We start from the raw sequence: 15,189 nt of genomic DNA on the forward strand, positions 1-15,189 counted from the left end.
ATCTTCTTTTGGAGTCTAATCTGAAGTTCTCTGTGCTTCTTGAGTGTATATTTTCTCATTTTTCATGATTCACAGAAAATGTTCTTCCAATACTTCTTCCACAGCTTTCTTAATGCTTCCCTCTACCTCCTATTCTGAAATTCCAATTACACATATGTTGTTTTGTGTTACATCATCTAACATGGTCCTTATGTTTCTCTGTTTTCCTTCAACCCTATTTCTGCTTTTTTTTTCCCCTTTCTTCTAGGATGTTCTTGTTGAGCATCTTGTCTTCTGCTTCACTAAATCTCTGTTCCATTTTCCCTATCCTGATCTTTAGTCCCTCTCACAAGTTAAAAGTTCTGCAATATCAGTGTTGTTATTCTGGATTACATCTTCAGGTTTTTCTAATGGTTGTACCCTCTTTGTCTTGTTATGATTATTTTTTGATGTTTGCATATCTTATACCTTCAACTCTTTCTTCCGTCATTACCAAATTCTTGAGTACAGATTCTTGTAACTACACATTTGTGTATTTCTCCTTTCCTATCTCTGGGGTATTCATTGGGTCTATGATCTGGCCTGATTTATTAGGAGAAATTTTGCTTTGTTGTTCTGTAATGTTTAAACCTAACAGCTGCTTCCTTGACATTATTGCGGTGTTCTTATATGTGACATCTTCTGTGGTGTCTATGTAGCTATCTGCCTGTTCCTATTCTTTATGATATTGTTGATAGATTAGTAGATTTTAAGAATTATAATATGAGGTTGATAGAGTTTCCAAGTTTTAGGTTGGAGATATGGTTTTCAGATGTGACTGTCTAGGTGAGCAGATTCAATATCCTGTGATCATTGGTGGCGATGTAGGGAGGTTTAGGTAGTAAGGTTATGGTTTTGTTCTGCAAGTGGATCTACATTTTGGCTAGAGCCCCAGTATTTTTGTCTGACAAACTTTGCCTTCAAGTCTATTTCTTCCAGGATCCATGGGCATGGCAAGCAAAGGGTGTTGCTTTTCTCTGGCAAATTTTCTACCTAGATTTTCATACACTGTGCATGCTCAAGATATGCCATTTGTTTTCACCACCCCTTCCCCCCGCCACTATTTTTGGTGGTCTTTCCTTCCATCATGCTTACAGCGACATCAGTTATTCCATCCCCATTTGGGTGGAAAGTCAGCCTGTTTGTTTTTCCTATTCCACTCCTGGACAACCCTCTGTGCTTTCTTTCTTGCCTCAGTCAAGGATCACTCAGGTGTTTGTCTTTGGGTGAATGGGGATGAAAAAGTCCTTCACTCAGTTCCCAGGTCTAATGGACATATTCTCAGCTGGTCATTCACAGGCAGCAGAGAGATGTTCCCTCACACTGTGTGGCTGTGTCCTAGCACTGGCAGGTCTGCACTTCGGTGTGTTCATTAAAGCAGGTGTACAAAGTCTCAGCAGCGGCTGCCACTAGGGCATCCTCATCTGGGATGTTCTCTACTGGGGTGTTCTCTGTTGGGGAACCTTCAACTGTAGCTTCTGCTCAAATATCAGAACAGCATGGGATCTACCACCTCAGGGACTGAGAAGCATAGGTTCTGTGTGGAGGTTAGGGCAGCGAGGACTCTGCCCAGTTGGGAATCCTTGTGGCCTGAGCACCATTTGTTATAAGTTGTGTGGGTGTTGTGTTGTTGTTTGTTGTTAGTTAGTTGCTTTTGAGTTGACTATGACTCATAGAAACCCTTTGCTGTTGTGATCAACAAATCAAAACTTTACTATAAACTGTGTTGTTCTCATAATCTCTGACATGCTCAAACCCATTGCTATTATCGCTGTGGCAATTCACTCCATTAAAGGTATTACTCTCTTTAGCTGATCCTCTAAGGTGCACCTGATTCAAACCATAGTCTTTTCAATTTTTTTCACATGTATGTGAAAGTTGGACAACTACTACAGATGACAGCAGAAAAATTGATATCTTCAGATTGTGATGTTGGAGAAGAGTACCAAATATCCCCTGGACTGCCATGAGAACAAACAAGCACATCCAGGAGAAGGTAAAGCCAGGGTGTGCCTTGGAAACAATGTTGGCAAACCATCATCTGACATACTTTGGGCATGTTGTTAGGAAAGGGAAATCTTTAGAAAAGGGCATTATATCTGGAAAAGTGTAGGGTCAAGAAAAGAAAGGAAGACCCTCAACAGGATGGATTGACAAAGGGACTGTAGCAATGGGATCAAGTATCAGATATGATGAGGATGACAGAGAAAAGGGGAGGTTTCAGATTAATTGTTCCTAGGGTTGCTATGAGTCATAGTCAAATTGACAGCACATAGCACCAAAACAACTACCTTTTCCATCATAACACATTTTCCTAAGGATTGATCTCTCATGACAGCATGCTCAAAATACGTAAGACAAAGTTTCATCATTCTTGCCTCTAAGAAGCACCCTGGTTGCACTTTCTCTGAGACAGACTTGTTTGTTCATTTGGCAGTCCATGGGATATTAAACGCTTTTACCAACACCACTATATAAAGGTATTGATTATTTTTCTTCACTTTTCCTTATTCATTGATCAACTTTCAGATGTATAGGCAGTATCTGAAAATATCATGGTTTGGAACAAGTACACCTTAGTCTTTAAATTTAATTACTTGCTCTTCAGCACTTTAAAGGGAATATTGACAGTGATTTTCCAAGTGCAACACTTCTTTTCATCTCTTTACTGCTGCTACCATGAATGTCATCGTAGATCTACATAAAATGAAATACTTGACAATATAAATATCTGAGGATAGCTAAAGAAATCTGGAAAATTAAGACCATTTTCACAGCTAGATATTAAATTATTTCATAGGTTTGATTATGTATCAGACAGAAGAGCATGAATAAATTAGAGAATCATAAAGGATAATGTAGGAACAGCTAGGGACAAAGCTAATGAGAGAGAGAGAAATTGTTATTACAGAAAAATATTATTTTACTTCTGTGAATGAAAATGTATTTACTTATGACCCTGAAATAATTGGCTATCTTTATAAAACAAAAACAGACTAAATCCTCATTTAGCACCATATCTAAAAGGAAATAATAGAATAAACAAAGGCTGATTAAAGAAAAATGTATGAGATTAAAGTATAAAAGACGTGAGTGAGCATGCCACAGGATCAAACAGTGTTTTGCTTTGCTGTACAGAGTTGCTATGAATTGGAACTTATTTGATGGTACCTGATAATAACAATTACATATATAAATACAAAGAAGGATTTAAAAATCAAGACAAAGGTAGAAACCAGGATGCAAAATAAAATAACAATGTACAGGGTTTTTTTAAATTCTAGGAATACTTTAAACCACAAGAATGTTATTATTTTTTAATTAATTTTAATGAAAATTTAGAGACAGGGTTTCCAGTCATTCATTGGTGTACTTTTCTCCCTACCCACTCCAGCCTCCCCACCCCTCCCATTCACCTCCTTAAAAAGTAAAACTCCTTCATTGTTATACAATCCCTCCCCCCAAGTCCATTCCACTGTGCAGCCTTTATCTGGACTCCTGTCATGACAATAATACCCAATTATATAACCCTTTTAAAAAGTACTCTCCCTCATCTATTTCAATGCAGTATATGTCATTCCTCCCCTCCCTCTCTGCCTTCCCTCCCCTGAGGCCAGTCCTGTTTTACAACAGTGGCCCTATGCAATATTTGTCCTTTTGTGACTGGGATATTTCACTCAGAAAATGAACTTTATTTTAATTAAATTAATATTTAAGTAAGCAATCTAAACATTATATTTTTTCAGTTGTTTATTATTCTTTTGTACAATTCTATTTGCTTACTTGGGATTATTAGGGAGCGTTGGTTACCTAGCGATTACGGTGTTGCCAACCCCAAAAAAAGAGGTTTGGATCCACCATCTATCCCACAGGACAAAGAGGAGCAATCTTCTGCATGATTTCCAGCCTCAGAAAACTCGCCAGTCATTTAGAGTCAGCGAAATGAGTGCTGACTCCACAGCAATGAGGTGCAAGGTGTGACCTGGTATAATTTTTTTTTCTATTTGAAACTATCTTAAATATCTCCTTAAGTTGAAATGATAGTACAATGACCTATAGTTTTGTTTTTCCTGAAATGTCTTTATTTTTTGTCCTTGGGACATTCATTCTATTTTTAATTCTTTGCAAATGGAATTCTAAAGAGTTTTTGTTAAATCCAAATTGCTTGAAAATTATTTCTCAAAATACAAAATTCAGTCATTTTATCTCTAGTCTCATTTCTGTCACCAAGTCCTTATTCTTTATTTCCAACTTTAATATTATAATTACCAGCAAATCACAAGATTAAATACTTGGGAGTAAATTTAATCAGAAGCACAAAAGATTTATTGAAAGAAAATTACAAAACATTACTACAAGAAACAAAAAGAAACCTGGAGAAGTGGAAGAATATTCCTTGCTCATGGATAGGAAGACTCAATATTGTGAAAATGGCAATACTAATACTACCAAAGACAATTTATACTTTTAATGCAATCCCAATACAAATACCAATTCCATTCTTCAAGGGGATGGAAAAGGCAACCTCCAGTTTAATTTGTAATGGAAAGAAGCCTCAAATAAGCAAAGCACTCCTTAAAAATAGAAGAAAGGTAGGAGGTATCTCACTCCCTGATTTCAAATCCTGCTACACCATCATGGTGGTAAAGTTAGCATGGTACTGGTACAATGACAGACACATAGATCAATGGAATAGAACTGAGAACCCGGAGATCAGCCCATCCATCTATGGTCAACTGATTTTTGACAAGGAGATGAAATCAGTTAAGTGGGGAAACGACAGCCTTTTTAACAAATAGTGTTGGCAAAATTAGAAAAGTATCTGCAAAAGATTCAAGCTTAAGATCCACACCTCACTCCATACACAAAAACCAACTCATGGTGGATCATGGACCTAGGACTAAAACCAAGGACTATAAGATTCATTACAGAAAAGCTAGGAACAACACTAGAAGTCCTAATCCACAACATAAACAGTGTTCCAAGTATTCTGAAAAGCCTACAACCAAGAGAAGATAAAATAAATGAATGGGATCTCCAAAGAATCAAATCCCCATGCACATCCAAAAACTTCTCCACCAGAGTAAAAAGGGAAGCTACAGAATGCGAAAAGTATTTGGTAATGGCATATCAAATAAGGGACTTACATCCAGAAATTATAAAATACTTGAGAACCACAACAAGATAAAGGTAAATAATCCAGTATAAAAATGGGCATAGGATATGCACAGACACTTCACTGAAGAAGACATTCAGATGGCTAACAAGCACATGAAGAAATGTTCAAAATCCCTAGCACTAAGAGAGATGCAAATCAAAGCAACTATGAGATATCATCTCACCCCAGTCAGAATTGCAAAATTTAACAGAACAGCAAACAACAAATGCTGGCGAGGTTGTGGAGAAACTGCTGGTGGAAGTGTAAAATGGTGCAACCACTGTGTAAAATGGTATGGCACTTTCTCAAAAAGTTGCAAATAGACATACCTAGCAATTCCCCTACTGAAAATATATCCCAAAGAGACCATACCCAGCATCCAAGCAGATATATGCACACCCATGTTTATTGCAGCTTTGTTCACAATAGCAAGGAGTTGGAAACAACCCAAGTGACCATCAACAAATGAATGGATAGAGAAGCTGTGGTATATTCACACAATGGAATACTACGCTGCATTGAAAAACAAGGAACTCATTCAATATTATTCAAAATGGGTGACCCTGGAGGATATTATGCTGAGTGAAACAGCTCAGTCACAAAAGGACAAGTACTGCATGGTGTCACTGTTGTAGAATGTGACTGACATCTGGGTTGGGGTAAGACTGAGAGAAACTGGATAAATTATGTATACTGAATTGAAACAGATGAGGGAGAGAACAATTTAAAAGTGATATATGATAGGGTATTATGGTTATAACAAGAGTCCAGAATGAAGGTTGCATGGTGGAGTATACTTGGGGCAGTGGGAGGCATGCGGGGGGATTGTATACCAATGAAAGAATTTTTCTTTTACTTTTCAAAGAGAGGAGCAAACTGGGTGGGGGGGGGAGAGGGGAGGATGGGCAGGGAGAAAACTGCAACAATAAATGAGTGGAAATCTAAAATCTCTGTAAATGTTCATTAAAATAAAAAAATTATTTTGTAAAGAGATTAAATGGTTGATAAATTTTATTGTTGATATAAGCATGTACGTTTATCATAATGTCTTAACACTGACTTCCAATGCCACTATGATGGAACAGAGACAATGGGTAAGGATTTGACATTTGAAAAACTATTTTTGCAATAATTTAATCCAACATCAAATATAGTTGATGGTGTCCCTGATGATGAAGCCATCACGTCTAAAGCATATCAGTGGAGGTATATTTCAAAATCTGTGAGGCTGACTGAAAAATAAATAGAATTAAGGAGATAAAATTAACATTCTTAGTTCTAGGAAACCATACTTCTCCATGCATGGCCAGCATCCTAAAGATTGTTGTTGCTTTTAGGTGCCATTGCATCAGCTATTACTCATTGTGACCCTACGAACAATGGTCTGAATATTACCCTGAACCATTCTCATCATCTCTGATATACTTGAGCTCATTGTTATACTGTATCAATCCATTTATGGAGGGTCTTCCTCTTTTTTGTTGACCCTCTATCTTTCCAAGCATCATGTCCCTTTCCAAGGACTGGTGACTCTTGACAACTTGCCTAAAATATGTGAGATGAAGTCACATCATCTTTGCTTCTAAGTAACATCCTGGTTGCATGTTCCCAAAATAATTTTGTTTTTTTGGCAGGCCATGGGATATGTAGTATTCTTCTCAAACACCACAACTCAAAAACACTGACTCTTCTTCTGTGATCCTTCATCATTTGTCTATCTTTCAGCCGAGTAATACGTAATTAAAGACTATGGCTTGAATAAGGTGCACCTTAGTTTTTAAAATCCATCATTGCTCCTTAATGCCTTGGCAAGGCCTTGACAGAAGATCTTCTCAATGCAATACATCTTTTGATTTCTTGATTACTAGTGCTTGTGGCCTAGTGGTGAAAAGCTGCATTGCAATTCTGAAGGCGTGCAGTTCAAATCCACCAGCTAAAGCTTAGGCCATCTCCTCCTGTGTGATTCACTGCCTCTGAAAACCCACCAGAGAGTCAGCTCTGGGTCAGTTCCATCTTGACAGTATGCAACAACAGTGCTTCTGGAGGCAAAGGTGGTGAAGCTTTGTCTTTCATACTTTGGACATGTAGCTAGGTGAGGCTATACCTTGGAAATGGACATAATGTTTGGAAAGATGGAAGATCAGTGAAGAAGAGGAAGACCGCTTGACACGGTGGATTGACACAGTGACTTCAGCAATGAGGTCTAGTGTGTCAGGGATAATGAGGATGGCACTGGATAGGGCAGGGTTCAGGTCAGCTGTTCATAGGATCACAATAAGCCATACTCAGTGGCATCTAACAACAGGAAGAAGTACAAGTATTAAAGCTGTTGCTTGTGGGACTAAACAGGGTGAGATTTTTGACAACTACAGTCTTCTCTCCCTCCATCATAATGTTGCCTATTGGGCCAGTGGTGAGGATTTCTGTTTTCTGATGTTGAGATGTAATCCATATTGAAAGCTATCATCTTTGATATTCTGCAACAAACACTGGAGGTCCTCTTCATTTTCAGTGAGGAAGATTGTGTCATCTGCATAACACAGAGGTTTTTTATGCTTCTTCCTCTGATTCTGATGCTGTATTTGTCTTTATAAAGTCCAGCCTTTCAAATGATTTGTTCAGCATACAGATTGAATAAGTATAGAGGAAAGATACAGCCCAAATACACATATTTTTTAAAAAAATTTAAACCAAACTTTGACAGAATTCTTACGGAGTAGTCTTTAACAAATATCTTAATAACATTATGGGTTGTTGTCTTAGATTTTTATTGCTGTTGTGGCTGGTTCAGGGTAAGGAACTGTGCTGCCAACACAAAGGAACATGATTTTAACCCAACAACTACTTGATGGATAAAAAGTAAATTGCTAAAGACAGATTTACTTTCAAAGATGGAGAATAAGTTGAAGAATACAGGTAATATATATGAGTATTATTACAATATGTACCAGTATATATTTTGCAGTAAAAAAGTAAACAAAACAGAAACAGATAAAACCAGAAATACAGGAAATAGAACCATTACTCAAGACTAGAAAACAGGAAAAGAATTGTTATTTTTGCCCTCTTTCTAAATCTGCAAAGTGCAAATTCTTTTCTACTCTACTATTCAACCCATAGGGAGTTCTGGTGGCCTAGTGGTAAGAAGTTCACTGACCAAGCAAAAGCAAGTGGCTTGAATCCATCAGCTTCTCCGGGACAGAAAGATGGGCAATCTTTTTCCATGTAATTTACAGCCTCTGAAAACTTGCTGAAGGAAGGATCAGCTAAGAGTCAATTATGACTTGATGGCAGATAACAACAGACCTAATTGTATAATTGTATTGAAGTCTAATCTCTTTGGAATCACTATATCGGAGAAAAGTCCCCATCCTTTTTTTTTAATAGAAACCTGTAGCCTTTGTGCTAAGAAGCTTTTGTGCTGCAATGGTTAAATTCTCAGCTGCCTATTAGAAAGTTGATGGTTTGAATAGACCAGCTGCTGTACAGAGGGAGGAGGGACAGCCTCCTTCCATAAAAATTTCAGTTTGGGAAACACAATGGAGAAGGTCTACCTAGTTGAGTTCCTATGAGTCAAACTCTGGTCCAACAGTAGCTGCCCCCACTTTTTTTAGTTTAAATTAGATATGTTAAAGACCTTTTAGAGAACAAAGAAGCTTCTTAATTGCCTCTTTCATTTCCTTATTTCTAAGGCTATATACAATGGGATTGAAAAAGGGAGCAAGTACAGCAAATGTAAAAGCAATGGTAGTTTCCCAGAAGGGTGTATATGTAACAGAAAATCTAAGGTACATGAGGTCCACACTGCCAAAGAACAGCACGAAGACAGCAATGTGGGCAGCACAGGTAGAAAAGGCCTTTTTGCGGCCTTCAACCGAAGGGATGTTCAAAATCACTATGATAATTCTAATGTAAGAAAGAGAAATAATCAGAGTTGTCGTTAAAAGGGAAATTGCATGGATTACATCTTGCACAAAACTCACAGAGCCATCCATACAGGCTATATTCAGTAAGGGGGTGAAGTCACAAAAGATATGATGGATTTGGTTGGAACCACAGAAGGGTAAAGTTGAAATCCACACAATCTCAGGTAGAAGAATGAGGAATCCAAAGACGCAAGAGCCTGCAGAGAGCTGAACACATAGCTGAGGGGTCATTATTATTGGATAGTGAAGTGGGCTGCAGATAGCGATATATCTGTCAATGGCCATGACCATCAGCAAGACCCCTTCAGAGCTTCCAAGTGAATGGAAGAAGTACATCTGCAAGAGGCAACCAATGTAGGAGATGGTCTTTTCCCTGTTGATTAGATTGGAGAGCATCTTAGGGATAGTGGTTGTGCTATACCACATCTCAAGAAATGAGAAAAGACTGATGAAATTATACATGGGATTGTGGAGACGTAGATCCATCCTTATAGCAAAAAAAATAATTAGATTTCCAATAACAATAAAGGAATAGATAAAAAGTAAGGGAAAGAAATACAGGAGGCCACCATCATGGAGCTGGGGAAACCCAGTGAAGATAAATTGAGTCACAGTTGATACGTTTCCATTCTCCATATTCTCAGAAGTGATACCTGTGAATAAGGAAGAGGGAATACACAACTAACAAAGAAATCAATGTACAAAATACAAATATAAATTTGAATTATCTGATATATTTGTGTTGTTATGTGGCATTGAGTCATCTGCAACTCGTATAGACCCTATGCACAATAGCTCTGAACTCTGACTTAGTCTGAGCCAATCTCACTGTCTCTGACACCTGCCCCTATTACCCCAACCACTGTTTCAATCCATCTTATGCAGGGTCTTCCTCTCCTGTGCTGTTCCTCCACACTTCCAAGCATGATATCTTTCTCCAAGGACTGATCTCTCCTGGTAACATGCCTAAAGTATGTGAGATGGAGCTTTAAAATCCTTACCTCCAGAGAACAAATTTGTTTCGCTCCTTCCAGAAAAAACCTATTTGTTCTTTTGGGAATCCCTGATGGTCTTCTCCAGCACCTCAACTCAAAGGTATTAATTCTTCTCCTGTCATCCTGTTCAACTCTTGGATGCAAAGCAAGTCAATTTTTCAGACCATAGCCTGTATTAGGCACACATTTGCACTTTAGCACTCTGGAGGGATCACTGACAGCAGACTTTCCTATTCCAACTCATCTTTTGATCTCCTTATGGTTGATTCCAAGAGTGTTGCTTGTGGATCTCAAGCAAGTTGAAATTGTTGACAGTCTCAATCTCTTCACAATCTATTACGGTGCTGCCAATTGGACTGGTGATGAGAATCTTTGTTTCCTTAACGTTGAGCTTCAATCCATATTGACGTCTACAGTCCTTGACTTTCTACAGAAGATGTTTCAGGTCCTCCTCAGTTATAATGAGCAAGGTTGTGGCCTAACACAAATTGTTGATGATTCTTCCTCCAATTCTAATGCTATTTTTCTCCTCATAAAGACAAGTCTCCTGAATGATCTGTTCTGTAGTTTTTATATTAGAAGTGCAAAATAATTAATAATTTTATTGTAGTTCATTATCTTGTTTTCTATTTGGGGAACAATATTACTTAATGATTAATAGTGCGAGATGAAATCTGGCATCTTTTTGTTACTTTTAAATCTGACATCTGATGTGTTACTAACAGGTCAGTTTGGACTCATAGCAATCTTAAATAGAACACAATCCATTTTGTTTCTGTACTGTTCTAATAATCTTTGTTATGCTTGGGCCAATTATTATAGCCACTCTATCAATCTACCTCATTCTTCCATTTTATTAATCTTCTAATTTACCAAGGTATCACTGGAAGAATAGTCAATGAGATATTGCACTGCTAATTAAAAAATGGGACTTCGTTGCCTATTTGAAACCCCTTGTAGTTTTTTTAGGGAATTGAGAAATCTCCTCTCATGAGAATTACAGTCTCTGAAAACTTGCTGGAAGGTCAGCTATAGATTGGTTCCAAGTTGCCAATGAGTTTGAGGCAACAAATTTACCAAGCAAAATGTTCTTCTCTAGAGACTGGGCTTTCCAAAATATGTCCAAAATGTGTGAGACTAAATCTCACAATCTATCTTTTAAAAAGAGATTTTTTTGGCTATACTCTCCCAAGTCAGATTAGTTTGCTTTTATTAGTTCATGGGATAGCATTCTTTACCAGCATCACAATTCAAAAGCATCATATTCAGTCTTTCATACTCTTTTATCAAACTTTGACAAGAACATGAGGCAATATAAAATACCATGGATCATATGTACTTTGTCCTCAAGATTACACCCAAGTCTTTCATTGCTTTAAAGATGTTTTTGTACTAAATTTGTCCAATGCAAATAAATACATAGTTTTCTTAATGCAACAACAAAATATTGTGAACCTTTAATCTGTGTTTTGTTAGTCGGATGCTTATGGATAAGCAAGCATTTTCCATTGTAAATAGTAAATGTGAAGTATCAGAGAAAGAAAAGAAGGCCTTTAGCGGTATAGTTTGATACAGGGACTGTAACTGTGGGTACAGCATTCTGGAGATCATGAGGATAGTGCCGGATAGAGCAAGGTTCTGATCTGTCATTCACAAGGTGGTTATGAGTCATAGTTAACTCAATGGCACATAACAACACAGTAACTTTGTTTTGAGGGTTTAATAAAAATGTGAAAGTATAATAAATGCTTAATAGCTATTGGCTATTATACTGAAATCTGTAGGAGCCATAATTCAATTCGCTTTCTTTTTCCAGTTCCCAAACATTGTTGGCTTTTGACAGACTGCATGTAGTCCCACCACTATTCTATTCTTTTCCCTCTGAAAGACATTTCCACCTTGAACAGTTTGTGAACTTTAATAAATTTTGCATATATTTCCCTTGAGAATCAACCTGTCTGAAAGAACCATATAAACAGTTTCTCTGTTAGATCTTGTTTATCCCTCACTCACTTGATATGTGACTTCTTATCTTGATAGTATTTGACCTTCCTTTTTTTCTTTTTTTAATCAGTGGCATTTTAATGGAAATAATGGAAGATTTCTAATTTCTCATTTCACTTTGGCATCTGAAATTGGCAATTACTCTTCCTTGAAGTCTATTCTCTTTGGCTTTCATGAAACTACTCCCTCTAGGTTTGTTTTCTGTCTATCTGGAAACGTCCTCTCAGGCATTTTATTTTATTCTATTGTTTTGTGAGTTTATCTATTTTGGGTTCAATCGATTTTACCTTGTTCTGAATATGGTCATAGATACAAAATCCCTCTTAGTGAATTTGTCCTCTTACATAATACTCAGTTCCTTCAAATTTCTGTCTTTTGCAAAGATATGTTCCCTTAATTTTATACTCAAACATGCAATTTTCTCCATCAACCACTTCCTCTCATTTTACTGTAAGCATGTAGTAGTTTAGGGGAATTCTTTGTTTTCTCTCATTAATCATTAATTTTGTGAATGAGAATGCTCTTGGAAGTTCCTTTACTCATTTTTTTTTCCTTCCACCTGAGAAACTCTTAGTCTTCTTTCAAGTTTCACCTCTGCCATTGTTTTTCTAATTCACACTTGACTTTATTTTCAGCTTGTATATCCTTCAGAATACCTCTACCACTTCTTTACTGAGTAGTGTTGTGTGTTACTTGTTCACCTTCCCTAGACTTTAGGTCACTAAATGGTACACATGATTTGTATTCAAGCTAATCTAAAAGTTGCAGACCAAGCTCACCTAATGCTATAAAAGAAAGGCCTGGTGATCTGTTTCCATAAAGATTGTTGTTGTTGTTATTGTTATGTGCCATCGAGTTGCTTGCGACTCATGGTAACCCTATGTACAAGAGCTAAATGCCGTTCTATCTTGTGCCAACCTTGCCATCTCAAACACGCTAGTTCCCACCACTCCACTCACAGAATCGATCCATCTCATCGAGGGTCTTCCTCTCCTGTGCCACCCTCCACTCTCCCAAACATGATGTCCCTCTCCAAGGACCAGTCCCTCCTTGCAACATGCCCAAATTATGTCAGACGAAGCTTCAGAATCCTTGACTCCAAGGAGCATTCTGGCTTTACCCTCTCCCTCTCCAGGACAAACCTGTTTGTTCTCCTAGCAGTCCATGGTATATTCAACACTCTTCTCCAGCATCACAGCTCAAAGGCATAAAGATTACAATCAAGAAAATCCTATGTAACAGTTCTACTCTGCAACCAGGGAATGATTACTTGATGAGCAAGGTCAGTATGAACTTCCTTGTGCTTGCTAACTAATAGTTAAAATTCTATATAAATATCACTTTGCAATGATAAGTATGTGAAGTTGTTCATTACAGATACTCACTCACTCATTTCTGTTGAGTCAGAACTGACTTGAAGCTAACCTTCCACTGCATTTTGAGAGGTTGTAAATAGCATGGGCAGATATTGTCCGTCTTTCTCCTGAGGAGAAGAGCAAATGGTGAATTTGGACCATCTATCAGTTTTTGAGTTAGCAGTGCAATTCCTTACCCACTAGGCCACTAGGTAAGTCCATATTTACCTTATTTACTGGGCACTCTATCTCTAACGGACATTGTAAATTTCATAAGATGCTATGCTTCTATAGAGAGGTTCTATGAGTTTGGAAGAAAGGCAGATGCCAGCCATAGTTAGAGGTATAATCTTTGGTAAAAATGTGAAATTGTTCACTATAGATTATTGAATAAGTACAAGTAAGATAGGTTTACCTTGCTTATTGGGCAATCTGATACTCTCTTTAACACAGGACATTGCTATGAATCAGAATCTAGTTAATAGCAAAGAATCTGGTTTCATTTTAAGCTTCATCAGGAGAAAACATTCCTTTATCTTCTAGTGTCTGTTGGGTTCTTAGTGCTAATAGGTATAGTACATGCAAATGACTTAAAGAGAAATTTGTTCTCTCTCAAAGTAAGGTTTGAAGTCTTAAGTGAGCGCAGGGTAAGCTTTCTTTGTTGGCTATCTTGAAAGTTCTTGTATCCTTTCCACATGTATGTGCTTGGCTTTCCTTGGAGAGCTCCATGGGTCTTGAAGGCCTTCCCTGTGTTGAGGAACTTGTCAGTGTAGTGATGCCATCCAAAAAATACATTCTGCTCCTGGCCCTGCTTTCCTATGATAGGTGTCTGTTTAATTTTCTCTCCTTTTCCCTCTTGTAGGATAACAAATATTGCAGGCCACATCCAAGGGCAAGGGGATCCCATGGGATTTCCCCTTACTTTGGCTCAAGGCTGATGGAATTAAGGATGTTACATCCCGCTACTTACAAATGAGCTTATCACATCAGATGTCATCATGATTCTATACCTGTCACATAACACTATTACATATCTGCCAAACCACTAAAAATCATGACCCAGGCAAGTTGACAAATACTTTGTGGAGATACAATTCAACATGGCAACATATTAGGCACTTGAAAGTAATTTATTTTTAAACAAATAGGCTTGGATCAGAATTGCAATATAATTAAGCCAGAGAATCAACAAATAAGATAATTAGGAAGGGGAAATTGAAACAAACAAAAAGTTGAGTAAAATAAAAATAACTTGATACTGTGGGTTTTTTTCCAACTGTTACTCTACAAAGTCCAGATTTGAAAAGATGAACTTTTCCCATAAATTCTGTTTTTATACAAAAGTCAAGTCTCCCCAATTTTTCATTAATTCAGTATTTAGAGTGTCTCTTTATATGCATTTTTTTAAAAACCACACAAAAACTTTATCCTAATACTTCAATGATTGTAAACTTACCTCCAACAAACACAAGAGGCCCTTGTTCCTTTCCCAGGGTCTATGCATTTTAAAATGTTTCTTAAAGCTCTGCAGAGAAGTTATACTCATTGGTATAAGTTTCTTAGGGAAATACTCCATTGAGGCTTTATCTCCTGGTAATAGGAAGAAAGTAACTCTTGCCTTGAGGAGTTAATTATCAGATATTTATCCTCTGAGAATTAGTCCTATTAAACTTTCAGGTAAAAAGGGAAAACATAAAGATTCTTATGAATAATATCCCTTTCTTTGACATCAT

At 37.3% G+C, this 15,189-nt stretch overlaps 1 protein-coding gene across 1 annotated transcript; it reads right to left on the reverse strand.

The window, feature by feature from the left end:
• Nucleotides 1-734: 734 nt before the first annotated feature.
• On the reverse strand, nucleotides 735-9,738 carry LOC102865981 (olfactory receptor 6K3-like). Its single transcript, XM_006895515.1, has 2 exons — nucleotides 8,814-9,738; nucleotides 735-796 (listed from the first exon to the last, which is right to left on the reverse strand). Exons 1-2 carry the CDS (start codon nucleotides 9,736-9,738, stop codon nucleotides 735-737), a joined length of 987 nt encoding a protein of 328 aa, XP_006895577.1.
• Between the last annotated feature and the right edge of the window lie 5,451 nt (nucleotides 9,739-15,189).

This window comes from Elephantulus edwardii, unplaced genomic scaffold, assembly GCF_000299155.1.
Source record: "Elephantulus edwardii isolate Elephantulus edwardi_28Jun2011 unplaced genomic scaffold, EleEdw1.0 scaffold00168, whole genome shotgun sequence".
Taxonomy (NCBI): Eukaryota; Metazoa; Chordata; class Mammalia; order Macroscelidea; family Macroscelididae; genus Elephantulus; species Elephantulus edwardii.